This window comes from Myxine glutinosa, chromosome 1 (genome assembly GCF_964187855.1).
Source record: "Myxine glutinosa chromosome 1, kmMyxGlut1.1, whole genome shotgun sequence".
Lineage (NCBI taxonomy): Eukaryota > Metazoa > Chordata > Myxini > Myxiniformes > Myxinidae > Myxine > Myxine glutinosa.
In genome coordinates this window covers 173,786,957-173,811,332 of record NC_136261.1, presented here as the reverse complement: position 1 = coordinate 173,811,332, position 24,376 = coordinate 173,786,957, and the positions used below count along the sequence as shown (strand labels likewise).

The 24,376-nt window shown below is 44.8% G+C and overlaps 1 protein-coding gene across 2 annotated transcripts in view; it reads left to right on the top strand.

The window, feature by feature from the left end:
* The first annotated feature begins 1,240 nt into the window (after nt 1–1,240).
* The window catches only part of ZNHIT1 (zinc finger HIT-type containing 1), a 44,341-nt gene continuing 21,205 nt past the window's right edge, over nt 1,241–24,376 (top strand). The window contains exons 1-2 of one of the 2 annotated variants that reach the window (XM_068122516.2): nt 1,241–1,443; nt 4,115–4,285. In XM_068122516.2, the coding sequence (XP_067978617.1) occupies nt 1,419–1,443; nt 4,115–4,285 (196 nt within the window). In that variant the 5' untranslated portion in view covers nt 1,241–1,418. The remainder of the gene's footprint in view (nt 1,444–4,114; nt 4,286–24,376) is intronic. The other variant, XM_068122507.2, reaches the window with a different exon arrangement.

The window sequence follows — 24,376 nt, the reverse complement described above, 5'->3', positions numbered from 1 at the left end:
CTGTCATGCATTTCACTACTGAGTCTGAACCCTGCTTTTTCTACCGTCTTTTTTTTCTTTTTTTTCTTTTTTTTGTATACTGAATCGAGGCTCGGGAAAGAGCTAACATTTATTTCACAAACAAATCAACCAGACAAACAAAATATATAAAAGAGGGAGCGGAAGACAAGATGGGGAGAGAAGGGGAAGCACACAACCACAACATTTGAGAGCAGGGAGAAGTGTGGGAGGGAGAGGGCTTGAGGGGGGGGGGGGGGGGGGGGAGAGGTATAAAACACAAGGACTTCCAGGACAGAAGTTGATATTTCAAAAAAGTGTAGGATTTGGAGTGAAATTAGCGGGGGTAGAAAAGATCAAGGTTTTGGATGGGGGAAGATAAGAGATGGTGGTGAACATCTGTTTTAAAGACCTGGAGGGTGGAGTGGGATTGAAGAGAGTGAGGGAGTTTGTTCCAGAGGCGGGAGAAAAGAGGAGTGAAGGTGAGCAGAGAGCCGAGATTTTGGCAGTTTAACCATAAGAGGGTTGCAGGCAGATCTTGTGCGACCTGCAGGAATATTTGGGGGACAGAGCCCAGAGAGAGCTTAACTCTTCTTCACTCTGAAACAATCCCCTAGTGTGGTCACTGTCCAGGCTGCTGAAAAACTCAACTTATTTCGTCTATGGGGTTTCGGTACCCATGATGCAATGCGCGGGCGCCATCTTGGCTGGGGGGTTAAAGAAGGCTAAATAATCAGCGTAACCTTCCATTGCAGTAAATCAGAATAACGAGATCATCGTGCTCGTTTGTAGAGCAACTGATGTTATCGGTGCCAGGGAAGTGAATACAACTAACATGGTGGCGCGCACGGCATTATGGGATAACTCTGAAAAACCTGTTTGTCCATTATTTTAAACATTTCTATCAGATCACCTCGATGTAAAAAAAAGTCCCGTCTTCTGCCGCTTCTCGTCCCTTTTGCCCCAGCTTGATCGGCCATGCGTGTGCCTTCCCTCTCTTCCCCTGTTCTCCCATTCTCACGGTGTTTCCTCACCTTCCACCAGCTTCGACTCTGTAAACAACCAAGATAAAAACTGCATGTTGAACGTGCCTCGCCAACCCTCCACTATACAAGACGTTGCTATTTAAAACGTCACGTGTCAGTACTCAGGAGCAAAACAACCAACCCAGCAAAGCTGGAGACGAATCTGCGTTCTCGAAGTGGCGGTTATACGTCCCTCAAGCGGACAACGCAGCAAAGCTAGAGACGAATCTGCGCTCTCGAAGTGACGGCTCTACCGCCTCTCAAGCGGAACACTCCGCCGTTGGAGCTTTTACTTTAGAGACGATGTAGGTGCATAAACAAGTAAGGCTGCTGGTTGTTATCGCCGATTAAAGGGCAAAGTCTGTCGAATATGCTTGAGGGGTGAGAGTGGCGACGATGGTGGAGAAGAAACGTGAATCCGGTGCGTTTGTTTATTCTATCCCCACAAACGACGCGTCACCACACACCGGCACCACCAAGTGCACACAAGGCACCACAGAGCGAAACACCCGTCCACAGGTTCACCATGTACGGTGTCTTGCTGGTGGCGGCGATATTGTTGCGTTAATTGGTTTCATTGTGCATTGCTGCCCACGATATGTGTGTAGCATCGTCCTTGTGATTGTTTTTGCTTTAATGTTGTTAAATGATATCGATGGAGCTCGACTGTTATCGTCTGGCGACCTCCAGAAGAAGGCTGCGAATCTTGGATTCTCATCTTTCAGGGACGGACATAAACTCGGCCGTCCTGCCTTCATTACCCTCGCTAGCTGACAGGGTATTGCATTTGGTTCCGTTCGTTTATCTATCTATCTGTCTGTCTGTCCACACATGATGTGTTAACGTAGGCCACAAACGTCACCTGGTTGTAGTATTACACGTTATCTTTTTTTTCATCCGAGTACCTCGATGAAATGTGTACAGTTAAAATGCCAGTACGTCTACAAAGTTTGTACAGTATTATTACAATGCAATCATGTCTCTAAAGTATGTACTATTTAAATGTGAGTATGTCCATGAAAGATGTACTATTGACGAGTTCATCTACAAAGTACGTACTGTAATAATCTGTCTCAGTAAAATATATATCTATAAAATACGTACATAAGTTTATAGAATGCATGCGAATGGAACGGAAATCTACACAATACAACTGAAAAGGTCTTGTTTGGCCGCTGTATGACCATAAACCCACGTTTTACTTGTCAATGCATCATCTACACACACACACAAACAAACACAAAACACCACACAAAACGAGTCCTGGTGAGAGTCTGCAATCTCTGATTGCTCTTTCTAGTTTTGAAGACAACTTGATGTATTTTCGAGTTGTGCGTTTTGTGCCGGTACCCCCATCTTATTCATTGGTTTTCATTATTATTGTATTGAGGTATGAAGAAATTAAGAGGAATGCCATAAATCCATTCAACAGGAACAATGGTTCGTGTTCAGCCTATGGCTGCTGGTTGCATCATTTTCTTGGGGCGCAGCTGCCACTGATGGCCCCCATTACCAGTCAGCTGGTATTCATTTTGCCAACCTCAGAAGGATGACAGGCTGAGACAACCCACCTGGTGTTAATTCAACGGCATGGACAGGGGCTCAAGCTCAGGACCCTTAAGATCTGAAGCTGCCACATTAACCATTAAACCACCACCAGGCCTTGAAAGAATGAAGCGGAGCTTTTATTGCGTCTCAACCCAGGAACGCCTCACCCTGTTCCTTCGCCACTCCTTTGCGCCATCTCACATGTTGCGTACTGAACACAGTCATGTGATGCAATGTATTCTGTTTAATTACATTGTAATTACACTAGATTCTAAAGTTATGTCCACTAGTAAAGAGTTATGTCCACCCACCCCCTGCCCATCCCCGTCCACCCTGGCTATGGATTTTTTTTTTGCCACCGAGAACTTTCCCACATATTCTGAGTAGAACCACCACCATTACCTTTTTTTGAAGGTTAGGTAGAAGAAGGGCAAAGCAGGTTGAAGAAAATATAGTTGAGCCGTGTGATGAATAAGTTAATGATCGCAGTGGGAATGCCGAGTGGAAAATGGCAAAAATTGCAGAGAGCAGGAAGTAGGGTGGTTCGGGAAGTCTAAGGCTTGAAGGAATTGATTTTTTTTTAAGACTCTAAACAGGGGGTATAATTGGGTGGAATTGAAGGAGAGGTAACGGGATTTATGAGAAAACAAAAGGGTTAAATGTGGTAGAGAGAAAAGACAATAAAAAGTGATCATGGAATCAAACGAGGAAAAGAAAGCACAACAACAACATGCATTTTAAGGCCATTTTCCCTGCTAGAGCGGGGGTTAGCCTTGCGGTCCCCATGACAAACGAGGAAAAGGTAGGTATCAAATAATCCAGTACGAAAACTCCGACGAATATTCACAAATTGGCACGAATTTTAAAAGTAAACCAAACTCGGAGCACACAGCAAACGCATAGACAAGAAAATAAACAGCAAAAATGCAACAAAAAGGCCGGGAAGACTTATCTTTGAGGAAATTGTCAGAGGTGAAAAACGCACATCCAAAGCTCAGAGACCAGAACCGCAAGCAAACAATAAATTATGTCATGTAAATGGAGGAACTCGCCTGTCTGCAAGAATGGGTTCTTTGATTGTCTGGGTAATCCACAAAGTAAATGTCTGGCTAAGCCACAGGTAATTCATGGCCATTTTCCATCTTATCTTTACCATATCCACATCATGCTTCAGGTAACCCAATCAAGCCATGCTGATTGCCCTACATATTTGTAGGTCATTCATATGAAATGTATTAACCAACTAATAAATGTGTTTAAGTGATTTTTAATTTATTTGTGGATGTTTTCATTGTAATTTGGAAGTTTCTTCTGTAGTCGATGGTCATTCCTAAGTGATTGATTGTATTATCGTTTATGGTGTTTTTTGTAATTATGAGTGAGTAGGTGCTTTTTCACATGGTTATAAATAGGTGTGGTGGTTCTTTGCTCCTTGTTCATGGTCGTGGCTGTGCATTTGTTCATAGTTTTGATGTTGTGCTTACATTCAGTAATGGTTGTGTACTTGTAGCAAAGATGGATATTGTTGCTGAATCTTTCTACAGTTCGACTACAGGAGGGGAGCCAACGCAGAGTGTTGGACCCTTCTACCAGGCAGCGAAGGTTAACACGACAGCTAGAAGCACTGGAAAAGGATAATTTCCAGGAAGACCCTAATTCTGGATTGCCTCTGCTGGCTGCACGACTTCCACAATTTGACAGTGCAGAGACACAAGGTATGACAATGATGCGGAATGTTGCTGGATGATTAATTGGCGCTGAGTCACAGTTCAGCTAGTATCTGGAGGAATACACTCCTCCCCTCAGAAATGTTGTGGAAAAACAAATGTGCAACAAGAGAAAGAGCAATCAGAGATTGCAAACCCTCGCCAGGATGTATTTTCAGTGGTTTTTAAGGCGTTTGTGTTAAAACAAATATGCCGGCCGAACCACGTGATCGATGATGTCATCATGATTTTTTTTTCTAAAGTAATTTATTCCTAAATTATGCTCAATACATTTTATCTTGATCGGATGAAGTTTTGTACTTGTCGAATTATGACATCATAATGGAGGCATCTATGACATCATCATTAACATTTTATTCCCCATGGAGAGTTCTTTACAATAAGCCATGTCTCAATTTTTTCTATTCAGCACTTTCAGAGATAAAGAGGTGCAAATTTTTTCGGTTTTTCCAAGATGGCGGCCGAACCACGCGACCAATGACGTCATCTTTTTTCTTTTTTTTTCACTTTTCCACTTTACCAATTTATCCCCAGATGATGCTCAAGAAATTTCATCTCAATCGGATGAAGTTTTGTACTTGTTGAATTGTGACGTCATAATGGAGGCACCTATGACATCATCATTAACATATGCTATTCTCCCAGGAGAGTTCTTTACAATGAGCCATGTCTCAATTTTTCTATGCAGTGATTTCAGAGATATAGAGGTGCAAATTTTTTCGATTTCTCGAAGATGGCACCCATACCACGTGACCTATAACGTCATAATTATCATTACAAAAATTATACAGGAGGAGGTGGTTGATTCATGTGAATATACATATAAATGTCGTTTTTGGCCCCATCTCTCAATTTTAAAGAATAATTAAAAAAAATTAAATACTTCTTGTATCCGGATCCGGTTTCAGATCTTCACCAAAGTCGAATCAATTTGTCCTTGTCAAACACCCAACCTGTCCACCAAATTTCGTCTAAATCCATCCACAATGTTTTTGAGATATCATGCTCACAGCCAAACAGACAGAAGTAAAAAGATAATGTCCCTCCATCTTAAGTGTCAGAGGTAATTAGAATTACTAATTTTATTCCAGTTCATGCTGTCAAAATTGTCTTTCATGAACATCTACAGTTATAGTGTAGGCTGTTATGTCATTTCGTGTTTTTTTTTTGTTAAAAGCAAAATTCCACTTGATTCCTTGTATTTGGGGTGTCACATGTTCGAAAAAATAGGTTGTTAATTTTTTAAAACGGATTAAGGGTGTCAAATCCAAGATGGCCGCCAAAATATATAAATTCCATTAAAACTGGTATTCTGAACACAGTATGAGGTCCAAATTAATGATAATACCCATAATTTCAATACCAAGGAGTTCAAAAACAATTAATTTCAATATGGCAGTCAAATTCAAAATGGTGGAAAAATCCAAGATGGCCGCCACTTCTTAAATAACCACAGTACAAAAACTTAATGTTCTTGATAACACAAATTGTGAATGATGAAATAGGTCCATTTTGGTGGTAATGCCCACATAAGTAATGCTAGGCCGTTGGGGAAACATGTTACTGATTCGTTGAAATCGGTGGATGCCAGCCATAGTGAGAAATAGTGAGAAAATCCAATATGGCTACCACTGTTTTACACAAAGGTCCACATTGCTATAACAATGATAGCGTAATGTAATTTCCTGTTTGACCATATTTAAATATTCCTGTCTCACAATCATCCGTTTTACCTTACAAGTCCTCGTGTTCATCTCCCACAATGTTCTGAGCTGATTGTTCATTGTTGCTACAGCCGTAGTTCAAACAGCTACAGACCTCTGTGCATGGGAGTTTATTGCTGCGGCAACTACAGGAGTTTCCTTTGCATCCTGATTTGCAGCCACATTTTACCAGCTTAGTCACGGCCTCTGGTGCTGGAGGGTTCAAACACATCACCGGAAGAAATCTATTTTCCTCTGACTTCCATCCGTAGTCAGTGGGAGAAGGAAGGGACGGTTGACTTTCGCATGCCTGCATCCATATCATTGCAATATAATGTGCTCGCAGAATGTGTGGTGTCAATGATCCAGAGGTTGGAGGCAGACTCTCTCCCTCGGCCTGTCGATTTGAGTACAAGAACCATCGTAGTGCATTTACTTTGGTGTGTGTTTTGGATCTGTACAACAAGCAAACGAACCTTTCCAGTTGGTCAATTGCGTTTGGAGAGGGTGTAGCAGCAGATTTGCCAAGTGAAGCAAGTGAATCCAGTATCATATCATCGCAGGACATGAACACCTTCATACACCAGTCCTTTGTCCTGCCGGCGAACCTGCCACACATATCTGATCCTGTGAAAGAATGAAACCCGAGAATAGCTGAGGCGCGGTTAACTCCTAACTTTTCAAAGATAGGTTTGACTGCAATTTTCCTATTCAGTTTTCCTTTTCCGGTAAGGAAATATGTCTCAGCAGGTAGCTGTGGATACATGTGGATCATCAGCAAGAAGACATCGGTATCTGGAGAGTCTATTACAAGTTCTACATCGCCGTTAACTGTTAGGGCATGGAGCAAGAGTAACGTATCCGCTTCTTCATGACCGTGTTTTACCAATTCATCAGGCACACTTACATTGCCTTTTGTCTCAGTGCCGAAGGTTACCATGAACTTCTTCAATTTGTTGGCAGAGCTGTTGCTGTGATCCAGAGTCTTTGCAGCTAAATACTCTACAAGTTCTGCCTTGGTTTTGACACTTGAAAGGAAGTCCTTCAAGGAAATATTCTGGATCAGTGTACTATCTTGGATGTGATAGTAGGTCGACTTTCCCTTTGTTCTCTTTTTTGTCATTTGCTCTTTCAGAGAACTTTCGACGTATCTGTCAAATACCAGTCTTACTTCGTCGTAGTTAGCTGCAATCCTGATAAGCTTTTCAAGAAATGACATGGCAAAATCACTGCATGTTTTCATTTTGTCTGTCTTGGAGATGGAGTTAACGAGGGCCATGCCATCTATGACTACAACTTTAAATTTCTCAGACATGTCGGACATGTCAGTTGAAGCTTCTTGCTCAGGCTGCGCTTCTTGTATTTCAGGCGCCTCGGCTTGGGGTGGTACTTCAGTTTGAGAGTTTTCACTCAATACTTGGTCGCCAGAAACACTCGGTATGGCATTAGCTGGATCGCTTGTGGCTTCTGCTGGGCTAGGTTGCTCCTTGGTAACTAGCGCTTCAAGATGATGAAGGACCTTAGCCTTGTCATATGCTAGGAGAAGTGACCCATCCGAAGCGAAAAGGGCACGTGGAACAATTCCAAATTCATACTTCCCAATACAGTCCTTTAGATCAAGGTCTGGACGGCTTCTTGATGCTACTATAAACCTCTGTAGGAGTCCTCGTTCTTCTTTGACTTTAATGGGTTTGTCACCTGCTTTCACTTTCTTCACTGTGTTGGCACTTTTGAAAGTGCCTATGTTCTTTCTCTTCATTGGATCCCACACTGAAAGTTTTCCTTCTGTAAGGCGTTCTTTGACAAATGTCTGGAACAACTGTTGTCCGATGGCATCGCGGTCTACTATGTCCTTTGTTACCTTTTCATCAATTACTTTCTTGGTAAGAAGGTTACACAGGTCACTCTCATCGGTTACGAATGGGTCTCCATGAACAACAAATACCTCTGTCAATCTAGCGGAATTTCTCATTACTCGGGTGGACTTTCCCCCTGTGATCTCGTGGTGTTGGTCTCTGGTATCAGCACCTTCCATGCCATATTCTCTTTGAAACTCCTCTACTAGATTAGACAAGTCAGGTGCAATCAGGAAGAAACGGTCTAGAGCTCTCTCAATTTGGGTTATTCCAGTAATGCCTCCAATGACCTTGAGTTTGCGGTTCTCCTGCTCAATTCCGTGATCTGGACCTATTGAAGTGAATGCAACAATCCCCTTCGTCACACAGAAATTTCCTTTCAGGAGTTCTGCCCAGACATCTGGAAAAACTTGTTCTGTTTGCTGCATTGTTGACAGGTACAAAGGGAGCAAACGTGCGTAGTTCAGGTGGTCGTGAGCAAAGAAGTACTTGATAAGAGCTTCAGTGCTTTCCATATGCAGCAGCAGGTCCCGTTGTCTGGTAGCTCTAATATACTGAAGGATAGTTTCAAACTGCCTCAAGTAGTTACGGATGTAGTGTTGAATTGGTGCTGGATTGCTTTCAAACTGTCCCAACTTTGTGAGGATATCTCTAGATTCGAACATGGTCATGGTTTCTCTGACGGCATCTCTGAGGTTTTGACGGTTGCCTGTGTTCATGCTGATATCTTTCTGATATGCTTTTTCCAAATCAATGGACGCTTCACTTAGGAACACTTTCTCTTCTGGTGCTTTTGTTAGGAACCTGTCAAAGTAGAGATGGTATAGAGCAAGCAATGTTACAGTATGTGCTTCTAGGGACCTGTAGAGATGTTTTCCATTTAGGATTTGCGTTACGGTTGTTGGAGAATATAGTCCAGCTTCGACCCAAGCCTGGTCAATGCCGCTTCCTTCCACGTATTTGCCTAATGCCGCCAATGCCCAGAAGACTACGTGCAACTCACCAGGCCGAAACAGGAACTGCTTCTTCATTTCATCTCTTTCTACCCATAGTTTCATTGCCATATCATAGAGTTGGAGATCAAGTGTCATCACTGTTATTTTGTCTTTTCCAAGAACCTGAGTTGTTATATTATGTGCTCTCATCAGACCAGTATAAAGGGTTCCGTAGTCTGTAGGTGGTGATCGTATCAGTGGTGGAACTAAAGAGACATTGGTTCGGCTCGCTGAAGAAGACAGCAGGGAGTTAAAAGCACCCCATGTTCCTTGAGACTTTGATTTTGCTTGTGTTGCTTGTGTTTGATCTTCAACTGTATCGAGATGTGTTTCTGGAGTCTCGTTTTGTGCTTGAGGTTCGTCATCTCTTTCCCTGAGTTGTGTTTCTGACGAAGTGGTTTGTGATTGCGTTTCATCGCTATGTTCCTCGAGATCTAAACAGCCAATTATCCATGCCATATCGGTCTTCTTGCTCATATCTGTGATGGGATGAGAGCTGCTTAGCTTGCACGGAAACTTCTTCTTTATAATCTCCGGCTTCTTGCATGTGTGATACTCACATTCTACGGCATCAACCAATGTTTGAGAACTTGATGTACGGTCAATTTCGACTTTGGGCAACATTGCTGGCTTGTTGTGGTCTGTGGACTGGTAAACAGCTATTGCTGTTCCATGGAGCGTGTTCATACCGCAAGGTGTGGCTTCCAGAAAGTCAATGTTATCTAAGGCATACCAAACAAATGTATCCTTAACTAGCCAAGGTGGTAGGCAAAGTCCACCGACAAATACTGTGTTCAGAATACCAGTTTTAATGGAATTTATATATTTTGGCGGCCATCTTGGATTTGACACCCTTAATCCGTTTAAAAAAATTAACAACCTATTTTTTCGAACATGCGACACCCCAAAGACAAGGAATCAAGTGGAATTTTGCTTTTAACAAAAAAAAAACACGACAGCCATTTTTAAGACATAGCAGCCTACACTATTAATACAAAACCCAGTAGGTTGATGATTTTGCTTTTTTCCTACAGCTCATTGGATGGATTCCAAGTTATACATGATGCGCCAGCGTTCTTGAAAATATTGATCTTTGTGGCCAACAAGCCACACGGAGTGTTTCTGATGCCATGACAGTCCTGGTACACACCGGCACAGGCATGACCTTCTTTCCCCCTTATTAACTGGCTCCTAAGTCAGTGTTTTTTTTTGTTTTTTTTCTCTGAATGATGAAGCAATGCCGACAATGCTGAAGCCCTGAAGATGATCTCACAGTGTGCGTTGCTGGGTGGCATCAACAGGACATGCTTGGCCAGTAGACAGAGCGGTGTTGGGTAGGATCTCGTAGCTGATCCATGATTGTCCAGTCTGCATCTATTCACTTGCCTTGCTCAAATGCTCATATATTGGATGCATTGGCAGCCTGCTATGAACAAATCTCCATGCACAAGGCATGCCGAGAGCTTTCTGGAACACAGCTGATGGCATATTTTTGCGTGACCATTTGTCATTTGACATTGTCAATCAAGTCCAATGCAATTGCATATGTCAGATGTGTTGAATTGGTGCAACCACAGGAATAGTTTCTCGCGATTTCACTTTCTGGCAACATTCTGGTAGCCAACTTGTACAAGTGGTAGCTCATTGCAAGTGGCAAGATGTGCTCGATCACAAATCCCTGTGATAGCACCTCTGCATTTATCACAGAATTTGTTTGTTTTGTGGCCTGAAACATTCCCATAACCTCATTGTTTTTCTTTTTCAATAGACTTTGCAGAAGATTTGTTTTTCTGTGTTGAGTTGCCTTGTCATGTAATTGTACTCACTATGGCTGATAGAGAAATATGTCCTACATAGTTGGCAGAAAGCATATTTCTCCCCCTTTTGCAATGGTTCCTATGGTCTTCACTCCACATTTTCTTAAACTTGTTATCCCAATGTGGGGCTGTTTCCTTTGAAATTGGCATCATCAGATCGATTTTTTACGGTGTAGCCCGGAGAGCAATGCCATCTGGAGTAGCGTTTGTATGTATGTATGTATGTATGTCCCTTCCGCCTGCATTTTGCGGCTTTATTCCCTTGACGATTCGTTTTTTCTGCAACTGTTGGTCCGATTGACATGAAGTTTTCACCATAGGAGTGTCTCCTGTAGATTGTTTAGTGATAACGTCATACAACGTCATAGGTCATGTTGTATGGGTGCCATCTTGGAAAAACTGAAAAACGTTACACCTCTATATCTCCAAAACCACTCAATGTAAAAAAAATTTAAGGTGGCTCATTGTAAAGTATTCCCCATGGGGAATAACATATGTTAATGATGATGTCATAGGTGCCTTCGTTATGACGTCATAAATCAGCAAGTGGAACACTTAATCCGATCAGTATGAATCTTTGATCTCGGGATAAATTGGTCGAGAGAAAAAATTGAGGACGTCAATGGTCACGTGGTTCGAAAGCCATATTTTTACGGCTTAGCCTGTCGGGCAATGCCGTCTGGAGCAGCATTTGGCTGTCCGTCTGGTGTCTGTATGTTCCTCGCAAACGTCCACCAATCAGAGCTCAGGATCTGGTCACATGACAGGGGGACAGCAGATCCTCCAATCAGCAGGTCCAAGCTGGGTTAGACTATTGGTCTTGTTTACTGAGAGTCAGCGTAACAGCATGTTATCCGTTCCTGAAAAAGATGGTGGCTGCATGTATCTATCCTGCATTGTGATTGGACATTCAAATTCCAAACAGCCAATCAGAACACTTCTTTCAAAATACATTAACCAACAAATAGTATGCCTTACAATATTGGAAGTATCAAATAATCAAGTGAATATGGTTTCAAGAGCAAACAATTAATAATGTAGTTACGATGGAGATTGCAATTACATATTACGGGGTCCCCGATTGGCTCGGACCTCGGATAAGTTTGCATTGCTTCAAACATAATGTGCAAGTTGATCGTATGGGGGACGCATGGCCTTAATCTAAACTGTGTTTCGGAGTACAGCTGGTCACAGCACTGCTCGCATTACAATACAATGATGTCCTATGCAGGAAATGATAGCGATGAATTAGTTACTCGATAGTGCAAAGTGTATTTCCATTCCTTTCATCATATTAATATATGCATAAAAGGAACTGAGTTTCTCCACCACGCTTCATTCTAAAGGGTTTCTGTTGTCATGGAATAATACCCATGGTAGCGTTGAAAAGGTCGTAATCTATTTACTTTGTAGGAAAGCTCAGGAAACCTTTAGAAGAACACGGAAGGAGCACACAAAATGATATGTAGTAATAGTTCTCCACTCAATATAAAAATAAATAAAAGTACACGGAAGGAGCACGCAAACAATAACAACATCCACAGCCGATCGGAGTTCACCGAGAGCTGGCCACGCCATGAAACCCATGCTCATGGCTAACTCGGAGCGAGACACATAACAGTTAAAGTGCCTGATTTACGGTAACATTTTGCTTTGAAACTCACAAAGAGAAACAACATGACTATTCTATAGCAACTCTAACACATTTCTAGCACACACACACTTGCAAAATACTGCAATTAATTCATTTCCTGTGACAGGAAAACATCCCGGTTATTTTCTGAGTTGACAGCCAAACCCGGCTTGACTCAGACTCGGCTCAGAAGCGCAATTCCCTATTTTGAGTTCGGGTGCATCACTATCTCTACTATGGATACCAGCCATTTGCTTTTGATCTGGATGTAGTTTATATTTTATTTGAGTAAATATGATACTCAAACAGAAGCTGGGGTTTTTTTTGCTAACATTCACATTATCATGTAATGGTGTCGATTATCATGAGGACTTTGCAATATTCCACCGTAAACCAAAACTGCCCTGTCCTCCTCAATTGCATCAAACAACCTGGACTGTTCCAAACCAACTACACTGCCATATTTTGCCTGCTTTTCAGATGAAGATTCCTTTAGGCCTTGGTTACTTGTTGTGACTAAGTATACTTGTCAGATTTTTGCCACATATGATGAAGGACATAGCTGCCAACGAGAGGGTACAGTGCAGTGCAGTGCAGACTTGTAGAGTAACTACATTTATTATTGATCCCAGGCAGCATAGCTAGACGAAGCGATGTGGAGCGGCTGAAGGCAATGGGACTTTTTACTTTAAAAAGGAGATGATTGCGAGAGGATCTGATGGAGATGTTGAAGGTAATACAGGGTATAAACTGTGTGTGCGTGTGCATGTGTGTACGTGTGTGTACAGTCACATGAAAAAGTAAGTACACCCCATGTAAAGTTTTGACTTTTTCAACATACAGCTATTTTATCTTCATTTCAACAATATTGAAAGATAAAGGTGATATAATATAACAAATATCATGAAACATTTACATTTTGTAGTCCATTGTATAATTTAAATAAACATAAATGTAAATTTCGCATGCAGAAAAAGTAAGTACACCCCATAAAATGTTTTTTTAAATCTTTTTAACATATGTGGACATATCAATATTTGATCTTCATTTAAACAGTATCTGCAGATAAAGGTGATCTAATTGAACAAAAAACAATGAAAAATCGACTTTGAAATAATTTATTCAACAAAAAATTGTTGCACAGCAGGCACAATTGCATGCACAGCTCGTTTCAAATCCCCCCACAACATCTCGATGGGATTTAGATCCGGGCTTTGGCTTGGCCATTCCAGAACCCTCCATTTCTTTCTTTTCAGCCATTCCTTGGTGGATTTACTGGTATGTTTAGGGTCATTGTCATGTTGCAAGGTGCACCTTCGGTTGAGCTTCAACTTTCCGACAGATGGCCTCACATTATCCTCAAGCACCCTCTCGTACAATGAAGAATTCATAGTGATTCTATGATGGTGAGCTGCCCAGGCCCTGATGCAGCAAAGCTGCCCCAAACCATAATATTTCCACCACCATGCTTTACAGTTGGTATCAGGATCTTGTGGTCAAATGCTGTCTTTGGTTTTCGCCAAACATGTCTTCTGGTACTGTGGCCAAATAGCTCTACCTTTGACTCATCTGTCCAGAGCGCATTGTTCCAGAAGTGCTGGTCTTTGCCTAGGTGTTCATTGGCAAACTTTAATCTTGCCCTGATGTTCTTTCTGGACAGCAAAGGTTTCCTCCTGGCACACCTCCCATGTAGATCAAATTTGTGCAGCCTCTTTCTAATGGTAGACTCGTGCACTTTGACGTCAACAGTGGCAAGAGCTACCTGTAGGTCCCGTGATGACATTCTGGGGTTCTTAGAGACTTCTTTCAGCACCTTGCGGTCTGCTCTCGGGCTGAACTTGCTGGGGCGGCCTGGCCTGAACAAGTTGGCGGTTGTTTGGAATCTTCTCCAAGTTTGTAGATGATCTTCCGGACAGTCGAATGATTGATTTCAAATTGTTTGGAGATCTTTTTAAATCCCTTCCCAGACTCGTCGGCATCTATTACCTTCTTTCTGAAGGCCTCAGAGAGCTATTTTGATCTAGGCATGGTGACGCCGCACACTTCAACAACAAAGAGCAAACCAAACTAAATGTCTGAGGTTTAAATAAGACAGGTTCCTCCAAGATCCTATCTAACGATGTTCTAATCATTTGCACCTGAGCTGGTGCACCTGATTCTAATTTTAGGTATTTGAAGTAGTGATAAATGTAGGGGTGTACTTACTTTTTCCACATGCAAAATTTGCATTTATGTTTATTTAAATTATACAATGGATTACAAAATGTAAATGTTTCATGATATTTGTTTTATTATATCACCTTTATCGATCAATATTGTTGAAATGAAGATCAAATAGCTGTATATTGAAATATGTTGAAAAAGTCAAATCTTTACATGGGGTGTAAAGACTTTACATTTGACTTTACAAAGTCAAATCTTACTTTTTCACGTGTGTGTACGTGTCTACGTATGCACACGCACATGCGTTGGATTAAACAAGCTCATGCCCTGCTGTTCCAATAATGAAAATGGACCTACAGAGCTATAGTTAGTGGACCCAAGAGCCAAATAAAGACAGTTGTTTCCCCAGTTTTATATGCAATAAACCAATGGGAGGAACTAAACAATATATAACAAGAAATTGAAGAAGATAAAATAAAGTATGAGGGTCATTCAAAAGTTCATGAAATTAGGTACAATATGTACCAGAATTAATTTTTTTTTTTTAAATAGTGTCCCTAGATTATAATTTACTAGCATGCCTCAGCGCGCTTCCCGCGCCTCACCACACATCGTTTCAGAGGGATAGGCATCTTTGACCATTTCGGTGTCTTTTGGGTCTTCATTGTGTTTTGGGTCTTCAGGGCCATTTGGGTCTTCTGGGTATTTTGGATCCTCTGGGCCTTTAAGGGTATTTTGGGTCTTTGGAGTGTTTTGGGTCTTCGGAGTCTTTGGGGTCTTTGGTGTCTTCAGGGGCTTTTGGGTATTTAAGGGTCTTTTGTTTCCTCTGAGTCTTTAAGAGTCTTTGGGGTATTTTGGTTATTGGGGATTTTAAGGGTCCTTTGGGTCTAAAGGGTATTTAAGGGTCTTTGGGGGTCTTCAGGGTGTTTTGGGTCTTCAGGTTGTTTTGGGTCTTCAGGTTGTTTTGGGTCTTCATGTTGTTTTGGGTCTTCAGGGTGTTTTGGGTCTTCAGGGTGTTTTGGGTCTTCAGGGTGTTTTGGGTCTTCAGGGTGTTTTGGGTCTTCAGGGTGTTTTGGGTCTTCAGGGTGTTTTGGGTCTTCAGGGTGTTTTGGGTCTTCAGGGTGTTTTGGGTCTTCAGGGTGTTTTGGGTCTTCAGGGTGTTTTGGGTCTTCAGGGTGTTTTGGGTCTTCAGGGTGTTTTGGGTCTTCAGGGTGTTTTGGGTCTTCAGGGTGTTTTGGGTCTTCAGGTGTTTTGGGTCTTCAGGTGTTTTGGGTCTTCAGGGTGTTTTGGGTCTTCAGGGTGTTTTGGGTCTTCAGGGTGTTTTGGGTCTTCAGGGTGTTTTGGGTCTTCAGGTGTTTTGGGTCTTCAGGTGTTTTGGGTCTTCAGGGTATTTTGGGTCTTCAGGGTGTTTTGGGTCTTCAGGGTGTTTTGGGTCTTCAGGGTGTTTTGGGTCTTCAGGGTGTTTTGGGTCTTCAGGGTGTTTTGGGTCTTCAGGGTGTTTTGGGTCTTCAGGGTGTTTTGGGTCTTCAGGGTGTTTTGGGTCTTCAGGGTGTTTTGGGTCTTCAGGGTGTTTTGGGTCTTCAGGGTGCTTTGGGTCTTCAGGGTGTTTTGGGTCTTCAGGGTGTTTTGGGTCTTCAGGGTGTTTTGGGTCTTCAGGGTGTTTTGGGTCTTCAGGGTGTTTTGGGTCTTCAGGGTGTTTTGGGTCTTCAGGGTGTTTTGGGTCTTCAGGGTGTTTTGGGTCTTCAGGGTGTTTTGGGTCTTCAGGGTGTTTTGGGTCTTCAGGGTGTTTTGGGTCTTCAGGGTGTTTTGGGTCTTCAGGGTGTTTTGGGTCTTCAGGGTGTTTTGGGTCTTCAGGGTGTTTTGGGTCTTCAGGGTGTTTTGGGTCTTCAGGGTGTTTTGGGTCTTCAGGGTGTTTTGGGTCTTCAGGGTGTTTTGGGTCTTCAGGGTGTTTTGGGTCTTCAGGGTGTTTTGGGTCTTCAGGGTGTTTTGGGTCTTCAGGGTGTTTTGGGTCTTCAGGGTGTTTTGGGTCTTCAGGGTGTTTTGGGTCTTCAGGGTGTTTTGGGTCTTCAGGGTGTTTTGGGTCTTCAGGGTGTTTTGGGTCTTCAGGGTGTTTTGGGTCTTTGGAGTGTTTTGGGTCTTCGGAGTCTTTGGGGTCTTTGGTGTCTTCAGGGGCTTTTGGGTATTTAAGGGTCTTTTGTTTCCTCTGAGTCTTTAAGTCTTTGGGGTATTTTGGTTATTGGGGATTTTAAGGGTCCTTTGGGTCTAAAGGGTATTTAAGGGTCTTTGGGGGTCTTCAGGGTGTTTTGGGTCTTCAGGTTGTTTTGGGTCTTCAGGTTGTTTTGGGTCTTCAGGTTGTTTTGGGTCTTCATGTTGTTTTGGGTCTTCAGGGTGTTTTGGGTCTTCAGGGTGTTTTGGGTCTTCAGGGTGTTTTGGGTCTTCAGGGTGTTTTGGGTCTTCAGGGTGTTTTGGGTCTTCAGGGTGTTTTGGGTCTTCAGGGTGTTTTGGGTCTTCAGGGTGTTTTGGGTCTTCAGGGTGTTTTGGGTCTTCAGGGTGTTTTGGGTCTTCAGGGTGTTTTGGGTCTTCAGGTGTTTTGGGTCTTCAGGTGTTTTGGGTCTTCAGGGTGTTTTGGGTCTTCAGGGTGTTTTGGGTCTTCAGGGTGTTTTGGGTCTTCAGGGTGTTTTGGGTCTTCGGGTGTTTTGGGTCTTCAGGTGTTTTGGGTCTTCAGGGTATTTTGGGTCTTCAGGGTGTTTTGGGTCTTCAGGGTGTTTTGGGTCTTCAGGGTGTTTTGGGTCTTCAGGGTGTTTTGGGTCTTCAGGGTGTTTTGGGTCTTCAGGGTGTTTTGGGTCTTCAGGGTGTTTTGGGTCTTCAGGGTGTTTTGGGTCTTCAGGGTGTTTTGGGTCTTCAGGGTGCTTTGGGTCTTCAGGGTGTTTTGGGTCTTCAGGGTGTTTTGGGTCTTCAGGGTGTTTTGGGTCTTCAGGGTGTTTTGGGTCTTCAGGGTGTTTTGGGTCTTCAGGGTGTTTTGGGTCTTCAGGGTGTTTTGGGTCTTCAGGGTGTTTTGGGTCTTCAGGGTGTTTTGGGTCTTCAGGGTGTTTTGGGTCTTCAGGGTGTTTTGGGTCTTCAGGGTGTTTTGGGTCTTCAGGGTGTTTTGGGTCTTCAGGGTGTTTTGGGTCTTCAGGGTGTTTTGGGTCTTCAGGGTGTTTTGGGTCTTCAGGGTGTTTTGGGTCTTCAGGGTGTTTTGGGTCTTCAGGGTGTTTTGGGTCTTCAGGGTGTTTTGGGTCTTCAGGGTGTTTTGGGTCTTCAGGGTGTTTTGGGTCTTCAGGGTGTTTTGGGTCTTCAGGGTGTTTTGGGTCTTCAGGGTGTTTTGGGTCTTCAGGGTGTTTTGGGTCTTCAGGGTGTTTTGGGTCTTCAGGGTGTTTTGGGTCTTCAGGGTGTTTTGGGTCTTCAGGGTGTTTTGGGTCTTCAGGGTGTTTTGGGTCTTCAGGGTGTTTTGGGTCTTCAGGGTGTTTTGGGTCTTCAGGGTGTTTTGGGTCTTCAGGGTGTTTTGGGTCTTCAGGGTGTTTTGGGTCTTCATGGTGTTTTGGGTCTTTAGGGCCATTTGGGTCTTCTGGGTATTTTGGATCCTCTGGGCCTTTAAGGGTATTTTGGGTCTTCGGGGTGTTTTGGGTCTTCGGGGTGTTTTGGGTCTTCGGGGTGTTTTGGGTCTTCGGGGTGTTTTGGGTCTTTGGGGTATTTTGGGTCTTCGGGGTGTTTTGGGTCTTCGGGGTGTTTTGGGTCTTCGGGGTGTTTTGGGTCTTCGGGGTGTTTTGGGTCTTCGGGGTGTTTTGGGTCTTCTGGGTGTTTTGTGTCTTCGGGGTGTTTTGTGTCTTCGGGGTGTTTTGTGTCTTCGGGGTGTTTTGTGTCTTCGGGGTGTTTTGTGTCTTCGGGGTGTTTTGTGTCTTCGGGGTGTTTTGGGTCTTCGGGGTGTTTTGGGTCTTCGGGGTGTTTTGGGTCTTCGGGGTGTTTTGGGTCTTCGGGGTGTTTTGGGTCTTCGGGGTGTTTTGGGTCTTCGGGGTGTTTTGGGTCTTCGGGGTGTTTTGGGTCTTCGGGGTGTTTTGGGTCTTCGGGGTGTTTTGGGTCTTCGGGGTGTTTTGGGTCTTCGGGGTGTTTTGGGTCTTCGGGGTGTTTTGGGTCTTCGGGGTGTTTTGGGTCTTCGGGGTGTTTTGGGTCTTCGGGGTGTTTTGGGTCTTCGGGGTGTTTTGGGTCTTCGGGGTGTTTTGGGTCTTCGGGGTGTTTTGGGTCTTCGGGGTGTTTTGGGTCTTCGGGGTGTTTTGGGTCTTCGGGGTGTTTTGGGTCTTCGGGGTGTTTTGGGTCTTCGGGGTGTTTTGGGTCTTTGGGGTGTTTTGGGTCTTCGGGGTGTTTTGGGTCTTCGGGGTGTTTTGGGTCTTCGGGGTGTTTTGGGTCTTCGGGGTGTTTTGGGTCTTCGGGGTGTTTTGGGTCTTTGGGGTGTTTTGGGTCTTTGGGGTGTTTTGGGTCTTTGGGGTGTTTTGGGTCGTTTGGGTCTTTGGGTTTTTTGGGGTGTTTTGGGTCATCGGGGTATTTTTGGGGTATTTTGGGTCTTCAGGGTGTTTTGGTTCTTTGGGGTCCTTTTGGTCGAAAGGGTATTTTTTTTTTATTTTTTTTTTATTTTTTTTGTATACAAGATCGAGGCTCGTGAGAGAGCGAACATTAATCACACAGAAAGACAAACAGACACATAAAACAAATAACATCGGGAGCGGTAGACAAGATGGGGAGAGAGGGGGAAGGACACAAACACAACATTTGAGAGCAGGGACCGAGAGACATGGAGACATCGAGAGATCTGTGGGAGGGAGAGGGCTTTGGGGGGGAGGCATGTGAAGGGGGGGAGGCATGTGAAGGGGGGGAGGCATGTGAAGGGGGGGGGGGGGGGGTGGGAGAGGTATAAACATATGGACACTGCCAGGATTTCCAGGAAATAAGTTGGAATTTCAAACAAGGTGGATCTGGGGTGAATTAGTGGGGGTAGAAAAGATCAAGGTTATGGATGGGGGAAGATAAGAGATGGTGGTGAACAGCTGTTTTAAAGACCTGGAGGGAGGAGAGGGATTGAAGGGAGTGTGGGAGTTTGTTCCACAGGCGGGAGAAAAGAGGAATGAAAGAGTGAAGGTGAGCAGAGAGCCGAGATTTCGGCAGTTTAACCATCAGAGGGTTGCTGGCAGATCTTGTGCGACCTGTAGGAATATTTGGGGGACAGAGCACAGAGAGAGCTGGGGGAGCAAGGCCGGAGAGGAGTCGGTAGAAGACAGAAAGACCACCTACCTGCCTGCGGTGAGTGAGTGAAAGGCCCTCAGAGATAGCTTCATCGCGGGAGATTCCAATGATTTTGAAAGCTTTGGATTCAACAGCGTGAAGCCGAGCCAGGTGTGAGGCAGGAGCACCAGCCCATAGGGGAGAACAGGGTATTTAAGGGTCTTTGGGCACTTCAGGGTATTTAAGGGTCTTTGGTGTCTTCAGGGTGTTTTTGAGTCTTCATGGTATTTTGAGTCTTCAGGGTATTTTGGGTCTTCATGGTATTTTGGGTCTTCAGGGTCTTTTGAGTATTCCGGGTCTTTTGGGCCTTTGGGGTGTTTTGGGTCTTTGGGGCGTTTTGGGGGACTTTGGGGCGTTTTGGGGTCTTTGGGGCGTTTTGGGTCTTTTGGGTCTTTGGGGTGTTTTGGTTATTTGGGGCGTTTTGGGTCTTTGCGGCATTTTGGGTCTTTGGGGCGTTTTGGGGTTGGGGCGTTTTGGGTCTTTGGGGTGTTTTGGGTGTTTTGGGTCTTTGGAGTGTTTTTGGGTCTTTGGGGTGTTTTTGGGTCTTTGGGGTGTTTTGGGTCTTTGGGGTGTTTTGGGTCTTTGGGGTGTTTTGGGTCTTTGGGGTGTTTTGGGTCTTTGGGGTGTTTTGGGTCTTTGGGGTGTTTTGGGTCTTTGGGGTGTTTTGGGTCTTTGGATGTGTTTTGGGTCTTTGGATGTGTTTTGGGTCTTTGGATGTGTTTTGGGTCTTTGGATGTGTTTTGGGTCTTTGGATGTGTTTTGGGTCTTTGGATGTGTTTTGGGTCTTTGGATGTGTTTTGGGTGTTTTGGGTCTTTGGGGTGTTTTGGGTCTTTGGGGTTTTTTTTTTGTTTTGTTTTTTTGTGTTGTATACTGAATCGAGGCTCGTGAAAGAGCTAACATTTATTTCACAAGCAAATCAACCAGACAAACAAAATATACAAAAAGAGGGAGCGGAAGACAAGATGGGGAGAGAAGGGGAAGCACACAACGACAACATTTGAGAGCAGGGAGAAGTGAGGGAGGGAGAGGGCTTGGGGGGAGGAGGCGTGGGAAGGGGGGGGTGGGGGGGAGAGGTATAAAACACAAGGGGACCGAAATTAGCGGGGGTAGATAAGATCAAGGTTTTGGATGGGGGAGGATAAGAGATGGTGGTGAACAGCTGTTTTAAAGACCTGGAGGGTGGAGTGGGATTGAAGAGAGTGAGGGAGTTTGTTCCAGAGGTGGGAGAAAAGAGGAATGAAGGAGTGAAGGTGAGCAGAAAGTCTTGATTTTGGCAGTTTAACCAAAAGAGGGTTGCAGGCAGATCTTGTGCGACCTGCAGGAATATTTGGGGGACAGAGCCCAGAGAGAGCTGGGGAGGGGAGGGGGCAAGGCCAGAGAGGAGTCAGTAGAAGACGGAAAGACCACCAACCTGCCTGCGGTGAGTGAGTGAAAGGCCCTTGGAGTTAGCTTCATCGTGGGAGATTCCAATGATTCTGAACGCTTTGGTTTCAACAGCGTGAAGACGAGCTAGGTGTGAGACAGGAGCACCAGACCAGAGGGGAGAGCAGTATTCCATAGAGCTGCGGATGAAAGCCTTGTATGTGGTGAGGAGCTCAGGTGTGCCAAGGAAGGACTTCGCACGACGGAGGATGCCCAGTCGGCGACTGGCTTTGGAGGCCAGATTTGAAATGTGGTTTTCCCAGGAAAGATCATGGCAAATAGTGAGACCCAAAAGCTTGAGTGACAGAACTTATTGGAGAGGATTATTCAGAAAGTGGATGGGAGGGTTGTCCAGTCGGTCTTTTCGGAGAGACATCGTAAGAGTGTGAGATTTATCAGGATTGAAAGACATGTTCCATTTGTTTGCCCAGTCTGTGATTTTGTCCAGGTCTGCAGAGAGTGAGGAGACTGCAGACTGCCGATCTGAGGGATGAGGAATGGAGCGACAGAGAGTAGATTCGTCAGCAAAGAGATAGAGAGGATTTGCAAGAGAGTCAGAGAGATTATTGATGAAGACCAGAAAAAGCACAGGCCCCAGAACACTACCTTGGGGAACTCCAGCCTGAACAGGAAGAGGAGATGAGAGAAACCCATTCAGGGCCACACGTTGACTACGACCAGAGAAGAAGTCCGCCAGCCATGCGTGGAGATTTCCATGGATACCAAAGGAGGAGAGTTTGGTGAGCAGAGCAGGGTGCCAGACCGTATCGAAGGCACGTGAAATGTAAAGGGAGACGGCTCTAATTTCCTGTTTGGCATTGAGGACCTCCATCCATTGTTGAGAAAGCAGAAGCAGCATGTCCAGAGTAGAGTGACCAGGTCTGAAACCAAATTGATGATCAGAGATCAAGCCAATGGAGAAGAGGAAAGATTTCATATCTGAAGCAATGATGGATTCCACGACTTTGCTGATAATTGGGAGAAGGCTGATTGGTCTGTAGTTGCTCGGATCGGTTTTGCACCTTTTTTGTGCAAAGCGGTGATGTTGGCTGATTTCCAAGCAGATGGCAGATGACCTTGAGCAAAAGAGAGGGTGAAGAGAACAGAAAGAGCGGAAGAACATGATTTTAGGACCCGTGGGCTGATGCCATCAGGACCAGTTGCAGAATCAGAGTCGAGGGTTGACAGAAACTTTTCCACCTTGTCAGGAGGAAAGGACACAGAGTCCAGGAGCAGCTGGGTACGGTGGGTACAGAGAGGGATGGGTTTGGGACACAAGATTTAGAGGCAAACACAGAGTTGAGGCATTCAGCTTTTTCACGTGCGGAGTCAGCCGTTAAGCCGTTTGAGGTGAGGGAGGGGATGGAGGGGGAACAAACACCAGAAACAGATTTGACCAGACGCCTCCAGGATTTGGAAGAGGGAGACAGATAAGAGAGTTCGGTCTTGAGAACGGTGAGATATTGTTTCCTGGCTCTCCTGAGGGTGGACACACACTTGTTTCGGGCTTTGTGAAAGGAAATGAGATTTCCTTCCATTGGATTTGCTTTCCAGGAGACGAAAGCAAGTTGTTTCAGGGCAACAGCCTCACTACAAGATTCCGTGTACCATGGATGGGAGGAAGGGTATGACAACTGAAGACGAGACGGGATAAATCTGTGCATGAGAGAGAGCAATTTACTTTGAAAGAATTCCCAGGATGAGTTGATGTCAGAGGCGGTAGAGATGGGAGACCAGTCCAGATGATTGATGGCTGCTTGAAGACCGTGCCAGTTGGCCTGAGTGAAATGCCAGACTCGTCGACGCTGAGGAGGCTCTCTGAGAATGGTCAGAGAGATGTCCACTTTGACAAGCACATGATCAGATGAGCCGATTGGAGCAGAAGAAGAGCAGCAGACATTTTCAGGGAAGTTAGTCATAACCAAGTCCAGAAGAGAATATGCTCCGTTGACTGAGATCCGGGTCGGGAAATTGACAGATTGTGTCAGTCCCAGTGAGTCGCAGAAGTCCTTTGCTGAAGAGCCATGGCTGGTGAGAGAGGTGCCCACACCCAGCCAACTGGCATTGTGACAATTGAAATCACCACATATGAGGAAGAGAGAGTTGGGATGGGTAGATAGAAGTTGGTCCATATTATCAGACAGCGAGATGTAGATGGAGTCATCACTGTTTGGTGGACGGTACAACACACATATGAACAAAAGGTGGGAGCGAAGGGGAAGCCGTAGCCAAAGGTATTCCTGGGGGTGAGGTGGAGAGAGGGCAGTGGAGGGCGAGTGAGGAAGAGAGTTTTTTATAAAGATAGCAACCCCACCTCCAGGACGAGGCTCAGGTCTATCATACCGGAGGAGGGAGTAACCTGGGAGAGATACCAAGGCATCAGAGACATCATTAAGGAGGAAAGTTTCTGTTCAGCAGATCACATCTGGTTTGTCAGAAGCAACCTGTATGGAGAGATCAGTCAAGTTTGAGCGAAGGCCCCGGATGTTTGAGGTCCATACCGTTAATGAAGAGGAAGGGGTAGCATCGCGTACAGAACAGGGGGGTGGAGGGGTAGGGTGAGATGTGGAAGAGGAGGAAGAGGTAGGGAGAGTTGTTGAAGGTGTGTCAGAGATTTCAGAGATTTCAGAATAGCTTGGAGAAAGGGAAGAATGGGGCAGACAAAAGGTTTTATGGAGATTGGGTGAGGCACAGTGAGGTGTTATTTGAGGAGGGGGAAGAGCGAGGCAGAAGGTTGGGGGAGATGAAGGTGAAAGTTGGAAGGGGGAAGAAGCAGGGAGGATGCTTTGAGGAGGAGGGGTGAGAGGGGAGTCTAGGATGGGAGGAGCGAGGGAGAGTCTCGGAGGGGAGGGGTGTGGGGGGAGTTTAGGAGGGAGGGGAGGGAAGGGGCAAGGGGGGAGATTTGAAAGGGATGGGTGATGTGGAGGATTTGGAGGGGAGGGGTGATGGGGAAGTTTTGGAGGGGAGGGGGGATGGGGAAGTTTTGGAGGGAAGGGGGGATGGGGAAGATTTGGAGGGGAGGGGTGAGATTGGATTTTGAAAAGTGTACGATTCATGGGAAACGAACATTTTTTGCAAAATGAGTTTGAGACCTTCGAGTCAAAAATACGTTTGAGGACGCTGAAGGAGGGGTGGAGTTCTGGAGAGTTTAGGGAATGTAGAAAAGAGGAACTGTAAGA